We start from the raw sequence: 19,425 nt of genomic DNA on the forward strand, positions 1-19,425 counted from the left end.
GAGGGAGCTCTTCTTAATATTTTGACACCAAAATCATGTCGATACACCTTACCGACTGCGAGTAAAGCCACCCACGCTTTAACTTGACAGACTGTAAAGAATGTTATAAACTACCTTAATTTACAAATAATTTAAGCTTTAAATGGTTCTTTACTAACTAACTGGTACAAAGGCTTAGTTGATAGATGTGTCAAATTGAGTGACGTGCAATATAGAAAAGAAAATTTAAATCAACTAAAAACAACATTAGTATCTAACAACTATCCTCTTCCTTTGATTAATGACATTATCGCTGAGTGTGTGCATGAAATTTATAACAGTGATAAAAATAAATGGATTGATACTTACAATAAACTTGATTTAAAAGTTACTTTACCGTATATATACGGTCTCTCTGAACGTTTACGAAGTTCATTAAAAAAATTTAACGTAAATGTTTATTTCAAAAGCAATAACAGTTTAGATAACCTTTTATGAAAGAAAAAAAATAGGGAAAGCATTGGAAATTTGTCTGGTGTTCTTTAGATGATAAAATGCAAATGTTGTAATAAAGTTTATATAGGTGAAACTGGGAGGCGATTAAAAACTAGAATTGCCGAGCATAAAAGAGACTGTACAATTGGGAATTTAATACAGGTTTATCACAACACTCTTGGAATTCTAATCACTATTTCGATTTCAAATTCAGCAATATTAAAATATTAGCTACTGAAAAAAATACTTATCAAAGACGTATTATTGAATCTATATTCATAAACAAATTTCAGAATATTGCTGTTAATTTACAAAATTAAAATTTAAATATTAATAAAATTTACCAAAGCATAATTATATAATGTCATGTTAGTGTAGTTGAAAAAAAATGTTTCTTTAAAATATTAAAATTTTTAATTTATTTTAAGTTCGCGCTTCCCCTGGTGGACCGAAGAAACCGATTGGAGCCTCTGCAAAGTAACCGTAAAGACCCTATTGGGTCCCCATTCGGTTGCTTCTTTTAAAAACTCGAAAAAACAGCAAAATAAACTTTTGAATTATTGAAATTCGAATTTTACGTTAAAATTTCCTATAGAAGGCCACGAAATAATCGCAATAGTTTTTTTTGCAACGGTAAAAAGTTTAAAAAATATATGACGTATAACGCCTGTTGACTGCTACGTATAGGCGATGCGTTAGAAGTGTAGCAGTCAACAGGCGTTATACGTCTTCTGTTTTTTAAAACTTTTTACCGGTGCAAAAAAAAAACTATTGCGATTATTTGGCCAATCATTGTAATTCACTTTATATACTGCCTTTATCTTCATCAATGATTTACCGCCTTATTTATCTCCTAGTCATATGTTCGCCGTTGTTCCAAAACACTTTGTTTCAAAATCGTTAATAATGTAGTTTTTACGCTGAAAAATCCTTCTTCAATTTTATGAGGCTTTCTCCTGTTACTCATCTTCAATAATTGTTTGGAGTCTTACTTTTTTTAACATATAATAAAGTATAAATTATTTTAAATATGACACACAAAATTGACACGTATTGACTCCAAAATTGGAATGATTTTTGTTTCGCTTAAAAATTGTTTTAAACTAAGGTATTATTTTTAAAAATATTTTTGACTTATAAATAATAATATTTTTTTACTATTTGTATTTATTTTTATTATGCATTAGCTTATTATAATTATTATTTAGATACTCTGAAAAAGGCACTCAGTGATGCCGGAACGTCGTCGAAGTCTTAATTTTGTTCTAAAAATAAATGGAGTTCAAATGATAGCTCTAATTTGTTTTTATTTTGCCGTGACCGTAAGACAGAAGAAATAATTTTCTACAATTCATATAAAGTTCCACTTTTCCATGCCCCACAGAGTTTCTGTTAAAAAACTTTTAACAAAGCTAACAAACAATCCCAAAACACGCGAAACCCAGAAAACTTTCTTTTTTTAACTAACCAAAATGTAAATAAGAAAACACGATTTCTAACAATAGAACAAACTTTTTACGATTCTTCCCAGAGTTTCTATTACCTAAATTGTAATAAAACTATCAAAAAAGTAAATATTCGCAAAACCTTGCAAACTTGCCTTCTTTAAAATTGGTTAGTTAGCCTAAAATATCGTAACACCTTTGCTTTAAAAAAAGATCCTCTTTTTGATTCTTCACTGAGTTTCGGTCTCATAAATTGTGACCAAGGTTCTCAGAAACTTAGCAAAATTTTTTGGAGGGATTGTACTTTGCCGACGAAATAAGACAAATTTCTTTACATGCATTGGTCACCCTTGTGGACCGCGTGAACGGAAAGGATACTCTATGCAGAGTATCCTCATAGTATCTAATTCGGATTCTCCGTTAAAATTCCCAATAGAAGGTCACGGAGTAATCGCAATAGTTTTTTTTTGCAACGTTAAAAAGTTTTAAAAAAGGACCTATTACGCCTGTTGACTGCTACTTACAACTGATGCGTTTTAAGTGTAGCAGTCAACAGGCGTTATACTTCTTATATTTTTGAAAAGTTTTCACCGTTATAAAAAAAAAAACTATTGGTATTACTCCGTGACCTTATGATGGAAATTTTAACGGAGAATGCGAATTTCACCAATTTAAAAGCTGTTCTAGCTGTTTTTTTTTTAGTTTTTGTTGCATGATACGGAAGTGATATTAATTATTCAGCCATATTGTAACCAATTGAACATTCTGTAAATTCTTCAAATCCAATAAATAATTGCTTTAAAATATAATATGTTTATAAACAAATACACAGGAAATAGCCAGGACGGAAATTTACGAAATCCTAACCGAAAGTGATGGAAAGATGGGGATGACGGAAATTAATCGTCTCAATTATCTCGATCGATGCATCAAGGAGGCTCTGCGATTGTTTCCCAGCGTACCGGGCGTTGCGCGAGTTATTGACGAGGATTTGCAACTCAGTAATACTTTATAATCCCATTCTATTGCTGTTTTCATGAAAGAGTAACAATTTAAAAAGATTTTATAATTGGATTAAAATTATCATTAATTCTAATTATCAATTTTCAGAGAACTACTTGGCACCAGCTGGAACAAACATTCATTTACACATTTTCGATCTGCACAGAGATCCAAAGTTTTGGCCAGATCCTCTGGTATACGACCCAGATAGATTTTTACCTGAGAAAGTTCAGAACAGACATTCATTCTCGTACATACCATTTAGTGCAGGCCCTCGAAATTGTATAGGCAAGTCAGAGTTGTTGAATTCAATTTTTTTTTTCAATTTGACATCGAAAAGAAACAAGGAAAAAGTCAATTTCTGATTAGAAATCCAACACAATATCTGTGATTAAAAGCAGATATATACATCTAATCTACATTTTCGGCTTTAAAAGAGGTTACCTTATCTAATTTTGCATTCATTAGTGAAAGAAGTGACAAAGATATCAAACTTATTTTTCATAATAAGAAAAAAAGGTTATAATTTTAGATACTGTCTATACGTCCGAACAGTCCGTACGTTTATGGACGCATCTTCTTCCTGGGCGCGCCAGTAAAAATGATATCACACCGTGGTGCTGGTTTCTTGTAATCAGTCATCCATATGTCAAAAATTACAAACCAGTACAGGAAGAGGGAAGGGGGCGTGGCCAGGGTCTGGACGTGTGGAGACAAGTCACACCCCCTTCCCTTTTCCAGCTTCGCGTTCCCCTTTGTAGGTCCGAACGTTTCCGAAAAAAGTTTTGAATCTCGTTTACTGAAAATGCTTGTAAATTAATCCGTTTAAATCAGATTTTATTCGAGACTTCTATAAGAATGAATCTGGACGAGTTCGAAGTAAATTTCCAATCCGAATGAATCAGAATCCATCCTGATCCGGATTGATTTTCATTTCAAATAAATCAGTGATCGGATTCATTCGGATTGAATATTCGGTTTAGATCAATTCGGGTCCGGTTTGACTATGATTCATTCGGATTGAAAATTTACTTCAGATTCTTTAGGATGCTTCCAGATATAAGTCTCGCATTGAATTGGATTGAGTCGGATTAATTATCAAGCGTTTTTCAGCAAACGAGATTTAAAACTTTTTCGTATTGGTTCGGATTGATTCGCATTGGCACAGATACAGACATCGGAATGATTCGGAAGAGATCTGATTGATCTGATTGATCAAATTTCTTTGTATAGATGCATATATTATAATCCAATATTTTTTAACTCAGAACATTACGACACAAGTGAAAATTCGGTTAAAGTCACAAACACAGTCTCCAAAATTGAGAAAGTGTAATTTTAATATTCATAAAATAGAAAATTACAAATTAAAGTATATGACTTGAGGCCATATCAAGGTACCGCATCATACCTGGCATCTCGGCAACGTTTTCTTATTGTTCAGCGCTGGTCTGGATCTCGAAGTGCTGTGTCTCTCAAGCGGCGCCTTCTACATTATGCTACTGTGGAACATTTAAATTGAATAGTGTATGAATGTATGTACTCTGTTGCGCCCTGTCGTGGACGTTAAGCAGGGATGTGTAGTTACGCGTTACTGAAAGTTTTCTACATAAAATATCTAAGTGAAGTATTTTACGCAGAAAACAGGTAAAATACCTAGTAAGTTACGTGCCAAGATGAAGGACCTGTAGAACTGCGCATAACCTCACTCTTTTTAATTTTTGGCACTTGCATTTGTAAGTTTTTTTCAGTACCAATATTGTTCATAAGAAAATATTAATATCAACATATTGTTATTTTTGTTCATTTAAATACTTTTTGTTGAAATGGATTTTAATATAATGTTTTAAGAATGCCGGTGAATTATTTAAACCCAAGAAGTCTTCTTAATTTGCTGTGATCTTTCACAATTATATCTATTTTTTTCTTTATTATTGTTCTTGCGAAATATTGGTCAGTTTAATACTCAATAAATACGTTAATGTGAAGTGTTTTTGTCTACTGGTCAAAAATAAGTGCTTGTCAAATATTGAATTTTAAAATTTAATTATTGAAAATATATTGATTTTTGACTATTAGACAACCAAAATTAACATCTAGAAGACCAGTAGACAAAAGAGTTTAACAATGAAATATACACTGATAAACCAACTTCATTATAATAAAATTATGTACCTATACGAGTTTTTAAACTTATGTCAAGAAATGTTTGCAAAGGGCAACACGTTTTAGAGCTACTGTTTAAGGAGGGAAACGGAAGCCGCAGAACATTAAGTACCATATACGCGTAATTTACATCGTGTAAGAAACTCGGTACGTGAAATACGTAATAAATTACCGTAAAAAACTACGTAAATTACCTAGGGTATTTTACCTACTCATCCCTGACGTCGAGTCGAAGACGTTCTATTGTGTTTTAATTTTTGGGTAACGGTCCCGTGTAGAAATATTGATGGTGTATTGTTGAGGGCCAGATGGGGTTTCTCTATTTTTGTTAGGGTCCGCATGGGGCGAATTGTTTGGGACCCTACTAGTTTGGTTACGCAAAGTTGTTAGGAGCCGTCAAAGGAAATGTGTTGAGGCCCCTAATAAGCATCCTGCTAAATTCTCAAATAATGTTAGTGGTCCCCATTAGGGCTCCAGCTAGAAATATTTTGTTTATTATAATATGACATCATATCAGACAAAATAACTTAAAATAACTATCTACATGGACAAAAAATCACAGCAAATAAGATTTTTTAAAATACATATACTTACTGGCATGTCCCCTTAGCATGATTGTGTATGAAGGCCAACTTTGTAGAGGTGGTGCTTTTTCTGCGATTATAGAGTGTAACGGCTCTTTGCTTTTTCTCGTTATAAGGTGACGGCATAGATTTTGTTTCCGGATTTCTTTTGGTATGGTTGAATGTCATCCACTTTGATGGTACCATTTTAATATCGCGAAATCCAGTTTTTGGGCCTCTTTTGATAAATTCAACCAACTGGATGTATTAAATCTCTTCGGTGTCAGACATGATTTTCCAACACCAACTAAGTTAATCACTACCACTGCAAAAGCTCCAGAAAACCTTTGTTTCAGATTGAACAGTCCACGAAAGTATGCTCTGTGTTTAAAAAGGTTAGGCCGCGATGATACCAGGTTAGGTTAAGTCTCTGCGACCAAACACTGACTGACCAAAAAATCACGTGATTAGTGGATATTCGCGCGCAATTCGAATATGGTTCCATTAAAATTTGTCTTGTCTGTGACTTTCTTTTACATGTATCTACAAAGTAGACAGTAATAAAAAAATGTAATGTATGTATGCAAAAAATTATGAATGCTGTTTTAATATAAAAAATTTACATAAAAAAAGGATTTTTATGGATGACTTTTCAAGCGACTTCGCATGCTTTAAAAATTATTTCTGTTTTCTTTGTAAAAACCCAATAAAATTAAATCATTTTAGATCATTCCCACAGATTAATATAAAATTCATATTATTAAAGATAAATAAATATAAACATCATTTTTATTTATTTAGTTTATTTCTAAAATTGTCAAAAAGTTTCAACAAATCTTCCTAAAGTTTGTTTGCACAACTTGCACAGTCAGAACGAATGAGTTCAGTTCCAGCATGAGTCGAACATCACATGGCTTCTGTTTTACGCGTTAAATATTAACATGTCCAAATTTTTATTTTATTTTATTTTTTTCATAATAAAACACAATGATTTTCGATTGTGTGGATTATTTAGGGCCTAAAGCGATCCTGTTCAGGGCCGCAACAATAGGGCACTTATTATGGAAGTCATTTTAATTAAAAGGACTGCCACATTCGGACCATAATTGGTCCTGACGGGGGCCATCCGAATAAGGATAAGCTATTGGGGCCCCTAACAAAGCCCTAATATTTTAAGGGACTATAAGGGAAAATTCTACATGGGGTAATGCAAAGTAATGTAAGTTACTACGCGTTACTTTATGAAATTTGGCTATGATTTTTACACTAAATTAAATATGTATAGACTCTAATACTCAAAGAAATATCCGGTTTTTTTTTAATCTTTGAAAAAATGTTAACTTTTTGTATACTTTTCTTATAGGTACTTAATCTTTTTGGTAAAACATTAATTTGTTCTGTTGAAAATAAAACTATTCAGTTGAAAATTTATTTTAGTTGCTTAAGAACTGATTTCTTTAACTTAAAGCGAAACTGCTTCGTTAAAAATTTATTTTATTTTGCTCAGAAACTCATTTATTCAATTGAAAATGAAACTATTTCGTTCAAAGTTTATTTTATTTTGCTTAGAAACTGATTTATTTATTTGAAAATGAAACCATTTAGTTGAAAATTTATTTTATTTTGCTTGAAAACTGATTTCTCTGCCTGGATTGAAAAAATCTGTTTTTAAGCAAAAAAATAGTCAATGAAATAGTTTTATTTTTAGCCAAACAAATGAATTTTTTACCAAAAAGATTAATTATCTATAAAAAGTATACATATTATTTAAAATATATGTATATAATAAAAAAAAGAAACCCGCATGTTTCCTGGACAATTAGACTCCATACATATTTAATTTAGTATGAATATCATAAACAAATTTCTTAAAGTTATGCGTCGTAACGTACGTTACTTCGCATTACAGTTACCCAACAACTGAAATACGGTAAAGCGCCTTCGTCTCGACCTCCATGGCAGGGCGCAACAGAGTTCATACAGTCATACACTATTAAATTTAACTCTTAATTGGCACAACTCCTCTTTATTACGTAAATGACACAACGGGTGTTTTCACCCCACGTGTTCAAACGTGACTCGCGCTGTCGGCATTTAATATTTTTTGCACAAAAAGTTATGTGATGTAGTTTAAGATACTTTTTTTAAAAATGGAACCGCTTTTATAGTAATTAGTTTAATTTAAGTTAGTTAAAAAAAATTGGAAAAAAATGTGAGTTAAAATTTTTTTATTATTACACCATTAGGCCATTTCCCTTTTGGGTTAGGCGTGAATCACTCGGCGGAGAAGGCAGTAATGTGAAAAAGGGATATGGAATTTTTAGATTGATCCAGAATTTTTGTGATATTTATTTAAATAATACGTTCGTTTCGTAACACTGCTCGGACCTAGGTTGCTGATCAATCTCTCTAGAAATCGCCCCAAGTGAAGATCCTCACAATGTTGTCATGTGAGGGTCCATTAGTATCCAAGGCCTTTTGTTTCAGGCGTGATTTCCTCTACTGGCACTCTTTTTATTAACTATTGGCCGCTATACCTTTCTGCCCTAGCATACTTTTCTAGATTTTTCTATGTCCATGCATTTTTTAGTGCAGGCTCTCGTGTTTCTGTGGCATCTTATTTCAATTCTAACTAGCGTTTTATTCACACATTCTATCAATCCTGTCCGCAGTCTGCCTCTGGACACGCTGCCATTTACTTTACCTTGATACACTTGTTTCGTTAGTCGTTCATTTAACATTTTCTCAACATGCCCGAACCATCTTAACCGATTTCTTTCCCATGTGTCTACTAGCGCCTCTTCTGCACTACATTCTCGGAGAATTATCTCGTTACTCACTTTGTTTACCAGAGTTTTCCGGCATATCAGGCGCAAGAATCTCATGTCAATTGCATTAACTTTTCTCTTATCTTTTTCTTTATCGGTCTATGTCTCGATACCGTATAGTACAGTCGGTGCAAATATAGAGTTATGTATTGCCATTTTGGCTTTATTTGATTTATTTTTACTTCTGATAAAGGGCCCTGCTCTACCAATAACCTTCTTACCTTTGTTTATGCGTCTATCTAACTACTCATCTATTTTCCCGTCCCTAGTAAATAGGCTACCTAGGTATACAAACTTATCAACTTGTTGAATTCCCTCAACATTTAATACAATATTGTATAGTGTTCTCAGTCTTTTCTTCGAACACCATAGTTTTTGTTTCATTTGCGTTAATTTTGAGATTTGTGCTCTCCATGCTTGCATTCAGTTTATTCAACATTATCTGCAAGTCTTCGATTGACTCTGCCATAACAAGCTTATCATCTGCGAAAGCTAACCCACGTACACCAACTGTTTCGAGATCCACACCTTCTTCGTCAAAAAGAACCATTCTTAAACACTTATCCATAAATAATATAAATAACCATGAAGACATAAAGCATCCTCATCTAACTCCTTGAATAATATCAAAACAGTCACTCAAATTCCCATTTACCTTTACACTCGCTTTGCTATCCGTATATATTGTTTTTATAGCTTGTATGAGCTATCCGTTGACTCCAACTCTTTCAGGACTTCCCACAGTTTACTTCTATCTACCTCGTCAAAAGATTTTTCTAGGCCAACAAATTGCACAGAAAACTTTTTTCCTACTTTCAAACTTTTTTTCCTACTTTCAAACTTTTTTCTGTGATTTGCCCTAAGCTAAATATTTGATCCGTACATGACCTTACTGGCATAAACCCACTTTGGACTTCCCAAATCTTTGCTTTCGGTTATTTTTATTACCCTGCGAATAAGTATTTTTGAGTAAATTTTACTTACGGTTGTTAATAAGCTAATCCCTATGTAATTATTGCAGTTGCTTTTATCTTCCTTTCTTTTGTATATTGGTAAGATAATCGCTTTTTCCAATTGTCTGGGACGTCTCCCATCTAGAAACATGAATTTATCAATTCGCATAGTCTATGTGATGGGCACTCGCCACCGTGTGGAAGCATTTCATCGTTAATACACTCTACTCTGGCAGCCTCACCGTTTTTCAAGTTCTTCATTGTAGCCCTAACCTCAGTGACACAGACTTTCTCAATTGAGATTTCTAACGCATCGTGTTTTACATCGAAGTTGTCGTATCCTATAGCTTCATCTCCGAATTGTCCCCTAAAATAGTCTCTAAAAGCCTCTAGTATTCCATCTGCATCATATAGCATTTCCCCATTACTATTTATCATGTTGACCAATTCTGTACTTTTGTTTCCCTTCATTTTTTTATAAAGCAGTTTCTCGCTTTCTTCAAAGCCGTTTTGTATTTTCTCCTCTTCATTTGCTCTATTTTTATTTTTACTTTCCGTGACTAATTTTTCAAGTATCCTCTTTATGTGATTGTAATCATTTTTACGTCTATTTCTTTCCTCATTGCTGAAACCTGCGATGTGTAAAGTTCTCCAGTACGCTTCTTTCTTTGCTTTTTGGGCAGCCTGAATTTCATCTTTTCACCATGCATCACCAGACATTCTTCCTACAACCGCGGTACCACACACTTCCATCGCACATCTAACAACGATATCCCGGAACTTTGTCCATGCGCTTTCTATATCTTTGTTTTTATAAGCTCCTCCCATGTTGCCCTATCTATGCTTTCGATTACCTTATTTTGAAAATCAATTCGCACATCCGGTTTCTGTAGGTTCTTAATTTTGATTCGCGTTTGTTTTGTTATCTTGGTTCTCTTTTTTCTCCATCCCCGACCTAAGTTAACTTTGGAGATCAGAAGGTTATTACCAGTATTGCATTCTGAACTCCTCATGACCCTTGTATCTTTCACCAGCTCTCTTAGCCTTACATCCGCAACAACAAAGTAAATTATACTGTGGCTATTCCCTTTGGACCAGGTGTACATTTGGATCAGTTTATGCTTAAACCAAGTATTTGTAATGAACAAAACCCTTTCGAAGCAGAATCTAACTAATTTATCTCTATTATAGTTTGTTCTTTGATCCCCAAAATCGCCTAATACTTTTCTGTATCCTGATTCTGGATGCCTACCTATCCGTTCATATCTCTTAGCAGAATTATTCTTTCACCACGATCGCAAATATTTATTGTTTCATTTAATGTGTCTCAGAAGGCGTGTTTTACTTCTCTGAGATCACTATCGAATGGCGCGTAGCATGCTATAATAAATAATTTTCTGACATAAATTACCTAGTTTCCTTACATGCATAGTTTCTAGTAATTCTTTTACCTTCAGATCATTCACTCCCCTAGCATTCCAAACACCCAGTCTCTATTCGTCGCTTGAAACTTGACCTTCACATTTACCGTGTGCATGGCTTTTCTCAATTAAAGTCCCAGTCCTTTCCGAGGATATTTTATTGTTTGTATTATTCACTGTTTATATTATACCCCCCAAACACCACCTTTTTACTATAAGTTTATTTTGCAAGTCAAAAGCATGTCCAGGTTAAATAGAAATTCGTCATATGGTGGAGATTGTAGTTGTATCGTCCGTCCCACCAAACTTCAGTTATTGAGGGAGGGTTGCAAGGGGGGGGGGGACAGAAATGGAACGAAGAGAGTCGTCTTAGGTTTATGTTTTTATGCTGAGAAGGTCACCAGTCTTTAGTAGCTTTGTATTAGATGGGAGTTCATGTGATCCCATTAATTAATACCCGGCCGTCATCTGGACATGACACCAAAAACTTATATATAATTAAATGTTTGTCATTAGGACAACCGCAGGATTTCGCCCGGAGTGGGTGCTAATCTGAAAAACTGCACCCGATCTCAGTGAAATCGCGGTAAAATTTCAGCCATAACCGTGTCTCACGATCTGGAGATTGGTGGTTGCATTCTGTAACGGAAACAGTACGACGATCCGGAAAAAGTCTCGTGAACCCAAGGAGCGACCCAAGGACGACCATCTGCTGTATTTTTCCCGCTATAGCTTTAGCATATTGTTGACACCCAGGGACGCTTTCAGGCTATTAACCATTGAAAGTTTCACACCTCCAAGAGCGATGATGATAAGGAAGATTATTTTAATAGAATATTCCAGGTACAATCGTTGCAACTCCCTTCAAAGGCCTCTATACCTCTCCTTCTTTGCGTTCTCCTTGACTATGACGGTTTTGTCAGCTGAAGCCGAAAATTCGATAACGAACATGGTTCGCTTCTCGAAGTCAAAAAGAACCATGACAGGCATTGAACGTGTAACAGATGCAATTATCTAGAATATAAAGTTCCAGTATATGCGGCACTTCTCATTCTCGACATTTGACTCTATTTCCCTAGGAACATTCAGAGGAGTTCAAAATGGGACGACGGTATGTTAAGGTGAAAATGACACCGTCTTGACATGCAAGAGTTAGCTCACACAGCATAGACTGATCTTCCACATTTTTGTGGAAGATGCCGTGCATCCTCTTATCGAGGAGCTATTCACGAAAGTATTTCTGCTGTGCTTTCTGAATACGGGCATTCAAAAGTGAAAACTCGAGTGTTTCATCAGACAGAAGATTTTCTGTGTTATTTGCTACTCTATGTGCTGTATCCAAAATAATCCTGTTGTGAAGACATTCAAGATTCAATATTCCGCGACCACCTTGACGGTGTGAGATGTAGAGTCGCGGTACAGAAGACTTAAGATGTATGCTTTTGTTCATGTACATAACCTTTCGTGTCTCGATATCAAGGGATTTGAGCTCGTTCTTCTTCCACGGAACAACTCCAAATGAACAGAGTACTACCGGGACGGCAAGAATGTTCGTTGCAGATACTTTGTTCCTCGCCGACAGTTCGGAAGACCAAATCTGTCGGAGGAGACGTTTGTATCTGCTTTAGAGAGTATGCTTTATAGATGTCACATCCTGAATGCGGCTCTGTGGCACGCCCAGGTATGTATAATTCTCTTCAGCGCAAATGTGTCGTATATCGCTTTTATCGAGGAGTTCAGGGTCTGCTTAAAATAAAGCTTGGCGCATTTTTCTCACCTAGAACTAGATGTAGTTGCTCTTTGTTTTTAGCATAGATCTTAAGATCGTCTATGTAAAATATACGAGTGACCTTGTAATTTCGATCTGCAGGTTTACCGAAAAAATACCCGTCAGAATGGCGAAGTGCTAGAGATAGTGGCGATAATGTGAGGCAAGAAAGGAGTGGGCTCATGGTCTTTCCCTGAAAGATACCTCTCTGAAAGGTGACCTTGTTAGTTGTCACACGATTTTTTCCAGATAAGATAGTAAATCTGGTTTTCCAAAGCAGCATCAATCTTTCTATGCTCCTAACGATTTGCGGATGAACCTTTAAGATTTCCAAAAACAGATGATAAGTACATGGGAGGTCGACTCGAAAGCTTTCCGGTAATAAATCCAGGCCATCGATAGGTCACGTTGGTGGAATGCTGCATCTTTGCGGACACATCTATGGATGAGCAGGTTCTTCCGCCATCCTGCTACGTCTTTCTTTGCAGTGTGTTCTACAGTGTGTTCAGACAAGTGATGGCCTGTAATTCTTCGAGTCAGCTAAGTTGCCTATGTTTGGCACGTGTATTGTGCGCCCTTGCACCAACCACTCCGGAATTGTTTCTTCCGAATTTAAACATGAGGTGAAAATATGGGCCCAATGCTGATGGGTTAAAGCAAACTTCTTCCACCAGAAGGTTTTGATACTATCTGGTCCCGGAGCGGAATAGTTCAAAGTGTCCAGATATGACATATTGTGGGTGATTCTGAACCCATCTACTTAGGTTATTACATTTTCCAAATAGGAAAGGAAACAAATCAAAAAATTGTAATGCATATATAAAATTGCAAATATTTAATACCTTATTTTTACACAAATTTAAATTAATAAAATTCTTTAAATAAATTGAGTTTAAAATATTTTGATTCAATATAAAGCATTCTTATAGTATTAAAAAGAAAACTCTGCAGATTAAAACGAATGATTCTTTTTTCAATTGTTATTTATTGATCTCTAATGAGCCGAAAAGTCAGGTAGTTTGGAATTCTAGTTTTTAATTGTGAATACTTTTTATGTTCGTTTTGCATTTAATTATGCATACAAAAATGGACTTCTTTTTTGTTTTAACCTTCCGTCAGACGCAATGCAAATCCAAACACAATCGGCCGCAATTCTTCTGTAAGATTAATGCACAAAAGAACAGATTAAAAATAATTTTCCGCTCAAGTTATTTGTATTTGCGTTCCAAAATTAATATGAATAAGCAATATAAAAAGCAAATAACAAAGAATGAAGTTACCCACATAAAAATTATATAACGTAAATAAAGTAATAAAAAAGTATAAGAAAGTTTGATGACTTTGTGTGGTGACTGCAAAATATTTTCTCAATAACAAAAAAAAGCAATCAACAGATTTGCTAGAATGTTATTTAAGATCGACTTTATACTGGAATGCAGTATTGAAACACTTTTTGCAAGTCATCCTTGCATGTTGCAAACAAAATACTTTACTACATTCAGAAAAAGTCATTTTAGGAATATTCAGAAGGCCACGCTCCTAGGTGAGCCCTATCTGCCATGATTTAAAAGAACACCGTTAACTGTATTTCGGATAAGTCCCCTGAGCCGCCTACCGTTAACTGCTTTTCAGGTGACTTATTCGATTTGCATTTAACGGCGTTCTTCCAAATAACGGCAGATATTTACCTTTTGGCATCTAAAAAACAGATCACTTCATCTCACAAATTAGTTGCGTTTGACGGAAGGTCAAATTAAAAGTTTCTAATAGAGGCACTAAACTCATGATTCATTCCAATCTGCAGAGTTTCTTGATCAATATTATATGAGTTCTTTTAATTGAGACTAAATATTTTTACTTCAATTTCTTTAAAGCAATCTTTTTATTAAATTTCTGTGAAAAGAATGTATGAAATATTAGAAATTTTAGACATGTTGAAACATTTTTGGATTGTTTCTTCTCCTATTTGGAAAATGTAATAATCCAAATAGATTAGGTCAGAATCACCTACAAAATTTTTTTTTTTAATGAATGATAAATATTTGTTATACAGATGATAATTTTACATAAAACATGGCATTCAATTTCAGGTCAAAAATTTGCTATGCTGGAAATAAAAGCTCTCATGGCCCATTTAGTCTATCACTTTGATATGGAAGCAATTGATGAGTCTCAAAATGTTATTCTACTCCAAGATTTGACTATGAGACCCGGCCAACCAGTTCGAGTAAAATTTAGGACGAGAAATGTAAAATAAGATAAAAATGTATTATATATGTATTCATATAAATTAGTTATTATTCGACAAGAAGAGATATTTCGCGTTTCGCTCGCGTAAAAAACTACGAATTTTGCCGACGTTTCGTGAACACTGCAGTTCACTGCAGGTCAGCCCTGAAGAAGTGAACTGCAATGTTCACGAAACGTCGGCAACATTCGTAGTATTTACACGAGCGAAACCCGAAATATCTCTTCTGATTTAAATTAATCATCGTGTTAGCATTATATCTGGTTATTATTTGTTAGCAGGAATATCGCAATTTAATATTTATTATAATATTTAAAAAATTTAATGTATTAAGAATCAATATTGCTGAAAATTACATTATATGTACTGTTCTTTAATGCATTATACTTCTTTAATAAATTCCATTATTTTTAAAATTTTTCTGTAATTAGGACAATTTTTTTTGGCTTAACATGTTTCTTAAAAATTTGTTAACATAGTAATAATAATAATAATAAAAAGGAGGTTTTTCGGGTTTCAATCCTGACCTAAACCACGAATCTTGCACAGGACTGAAATCCGAAACACCTCCTTTTTATTATAATAAATCATTGTGAAAGCATTAAATCTATTAACATAATTATTGTAGAAAATTTTATTTGGAATTTGAAACAGTTTTAAACTTAAGGCCAGGGTTCTTACCCGAAAATTGATCAGAAAAATAAAAAGATCTTGTCAGATGTCCTCATTTTAAAAACATTATTTGGAAACATCCAATATTTGAAAGTTTATTTCCGATATGTAAGTTAGTGTTACACTGACAAAAAATTGTTCTTGAATCAAGTAAATTTTATTTTATTCAAGTCAATCGCAGGTACGAATCGAAACGATAGAATATGAGTGTGTTCCAAATAAATAAATACTTGCTACCGTATGTTTGGAACAAGCGTACATTTTCTTAATCTGAGAAAATGTATTCTTACCCTACCGAAAAGAATCTTAGAGTAAATACTAAAAATTCTTTAGGTCAAATAATCTCAAAGAAATTCTCCGCATGCACTCAGGTAGATATTTTTAAAGGATCTGAATAGAGTAGCCGACACTGAAGGGTCCTTTGTTAAGCTTTCGGATTAAAATTAAGAAGTAGATTTTTTTAATTTCATAGTTAACAGCCTAAAACATAATAATTTGGAATCTATGGGTTTCGATGACTTTACATATGTAACTTTTTTTTTAATACTTAAAATTGGAATCAATAGAACGTTTCTCGTAAATGGAATGAGATATGCCAAAAAAGACAACATTTTTGAATTCAACTAGAAAATTGTATATCAGTATATAAGTTATAATTATAAATAAGTATAATGAGAAAATTCATCAATGAAAAAAAAGTGTTAATAATTCGAAGAGAAATTTAAAAAGGGAGAGTGGATTAGCCACGACCAACTACTGTAAATAACTCTGACCGCCCGGCACGTGACGAATACAAAAGGAACATTATGTTACCGTCGCATCACTCTTAAAAGGACCACTAAAAGGATCTTGAAAAGGACCCAAATCTCTCAAACTATCTCCGAGACTATTTTGTTTCAAATCGACTTTGTTTATAGATTCAAATGGGCCAAGCTATTTCACTAAAGAAAACTCAGAGATTTCTTTCGGTAGGGTAGATAGAATATCGCATTTTATTATTCGAAAACTTTATTGTGTTACTTCATATAGAGCTGTATTCAAATGCAGAACATAGTTTACTTCCAAGAAATCATTTTTGATACACTTCAAGAATATATTTTATTAATCTAAGAATATGTAGTGTCGGAGCAGTAGACTAGTGCCTCAACTGAACACTATTTCTCAACGAAAAAAAATTATTTTCGAATTTATTGTTATATAATGTTTCTTTTTTAAATTATTAAAATACGTAATTCGCCCAGACTGTTACTTACGCATATAATCGTAAGCCTAGACGCCTTGAAAAATCGCACTCGCCGAAGATTAAACGCTACCTAAACTACCCAAACTAGTGTGTCCTAACCGCGCGCTCTACAGACTTCGCTATCGAAGCAATTGGATCTTGGTGACAAAATCTCGAGTAAGAATTTCAAGGCAGGGTCGTACCAAGTCGTATGGTGAGCCTCAACCAAAACTAAAAGTTGTTGAACTCCACTTTAATATACCATTCTTTATTTAGAAACATTTTATAATTGAATTTATTTCAGTAAAGGCTCGATACTTTTTTTCTTAGTATATTAAAAACTGTTATAAAATATCTAAAAGTAATAAACAATAAACAAAAATTCTCCATGGAATACGCAGTTTTCAATTTATGCAACTCTTTTATTGCATATAATACTCTCTTACTCAATTTTTAATGCAAAATAACATTTCTTAAATAATAATTTAAAATATGTGAAAAAGCAAAAGTAAGTTTCACTTATTTAACAAGAAATTTAATGCTTGTTGTTTTCAAATATTTAAAACTGCTAAAAACGACTAAAGGTAATAAATGATTAAGGAAAGTTTCAAGTACAAAAATACTTTAGTAATATCAATGACCAAAAATAATGTTCTGCTATACAAACATTTTCATAAGCCGCACAGTTTTAAATTTATCGAATTCTTTTCTCATACGTTTTTTACAAAGATTTAAATATGGAATTACTTTCCTAAAACAACAATTGAAAATATGCAAAAAATAACTTAACTTCACTTATTTTACAAAGGGCTCAATACTTTTTTCTTTAAAAATTTAATCTGCTTAAAAACTATCTAAACCATATAAAAAATAAATAACTGTTTAGTTGAAAAACGCTTTAATTACCTCAGTGACAAATGAATATTTTCTGATATTTAAAAACCTTTTTAAAAAGGCAAAGTTTTCGATTTATTTAATTATTGTATAATACTTGTTACCTCAGTTTTTAATTTAAAGTTATAATTCCTAAAAAATAATTTAAAATATGTAAAAAAATTGATCGCTAATTTAAATATTACCTATTTAAAAAAGTGCGCGATACTTTATTTTTCTTTCAAATATAAAATACTTCGAAATCAGAAGAAATAAGAATTCTGTAATCGGATGAAAAATATTTGTTTGCTTCCTCCTTGCATTCTCAATTATTTTATGTAAAAAATTTTTAATTGTCAATTTTTAAATTGTTCTTTTATAAAAAGAAATTCATTCTCAATAAAATTTTTTTAAATGTTATTGAATTCGTTTTTCTTAAATATTTGGTTCAAAAACGCATACCATTGTAAGTATATGGGTGATTGCCAAAATTTTAACCATTTGTAGTCCAAGACATTTTCTATGATTAATGAATTGTTTGACTGAAAAACTTTATTTTGTTAATTTTATTCAAAAAAAAAACCTAAATCAAAACTTAATTATTTAAAACAGCAACATTATATGCGTGATACAGTACGCGGGAAGTTTTGCATTGCCTATTAATAACATAAAAATATAAAACAAGATATTAACTATTTCAGGTAGCAAGTAAGAATATAATATTCGAAATTATTAAAAAAATTCCTTCTTAATAAGGGAATTTGTTTTTCATGAAGGAAAAATCGATTTAAACTTAAAAAATCTGTTGCCTAGAACTTATTTAGTTTAAATTAAAATATCACATTATCATTTTATTTTTTCAAAGCTTTTTTTTTACTTATAACTTTTATGAATTTTGTTATTTTTGTGATTTCCAAACTGCTATTATCGAACACGAAAGTTGTGTGTAAACGAAATACAACTATGTCCTCCAACACAAATGTAAATTAAATAAGGTTCAAATAACAAAATTTTTAACTTTTTAAAAATCAGTTTTAATCTAGCTGAATCCAAAAAAAAATATTAGTTTTTTATTTTATGAAGAGTTCCTGTATTTAGCAGGAATATTTTTTGTTATTTTCAAGTATGGATGATATTTTGCTACCTTGAACACTTTCCAAAAATAAATTCAGGGTGGCCGTTTTAATCGAGGAAAAAATTCCCAGTCATTTTCCGATTCACAAGAATGTTTCACGCTTAAAAAAATTCGAAGTGGTTTAATTTTAAGTAGATTAATACATACAAATAATAAATTAAAGTTGCAAATTTCTATCTACATTTGCATACATAATATTGATTATATGCACCAATGTTTTGAATTTTATAAATATTATTGAATTTCAAAATAATTGTTAGCGGCGAAGAGAAACAACTTCATACCATGACAACTTGGACCAAGAAACATTTTGTTAGAGTTTTGGTTACTTATCATGACAATACAATATTCTTAATTCAATATTTTATCAAACTTCATGCAAATAAGTATAATATGGAACAAATTAACTCAATTATTTTTTGCTTAAAGTAAATATATTCTTGATTCAAACAGTGCTCCTGATTCTATTATTTTGATGATTCAAGAAAATCGGTCCCATGTAAAAAGGAAATACTTGCTTCTTTCAAGTAGAATCAGCCAAGTAAATTAGCCCACTTGATTTAATGCACATTTTTTCAGTGTATAGTACTGAGTTCATCATTCGAGGGGGTATTTACTCGTCAGAAGCCCATATAGGGTAACACATATTTGCATA

General features: G+C 32.8%; 1 protein-coding gene across 1 annotated transcript in view; it reads left to right on the plus strand.

Annotated features, from left to right (window-relative positions):
• The window catches only part of LOC117172678 (cytochrome P450 4C1-like), a 66,132-nt gene extending 51,219 nt beyond the window's left edge, over nt 1-14,913 (plus strand). Inside the window, exons 10-12 of the mRNA XM_033360805.1 lie at nt 2,752-2,920; nt 3,030-3,209; nt 14,711-14,913. Coding sequence (XP_033216696.1) covers nt 2,752-2,920; nt 3,030-3,209; nt 14,711-14,877 — 516 coding nt within the window. The 3' untranslated portion in view covers nt 14,878-14,913. The remainder of the gene's footprint in view (nt 1-2,751; nt 2,921-3,029; nt 3,210-14,710) is intronic.
• The last annotated feature ends 4,512 nt before the right edge of the window (nt 14,914-19,425 follow it).

This window comes from Belonocnema kinseyi, chromosome 5, assembly GCF_010883055.1.
Source record: "Belonocnema kinseyi isolate 2016_QV_RU_SX_M_011 chromosome 5, B_treatae_v1, whole genome shotgun sequence".
In the NCBI taxonomy this organism is placed as follows: domain Eukaryota; kingdom Metazoa; phylum Arthropoda; class Insecta; order Hymenoptera; family Cynipidae; genus Belonocnema; species Belonocnema kinseyi.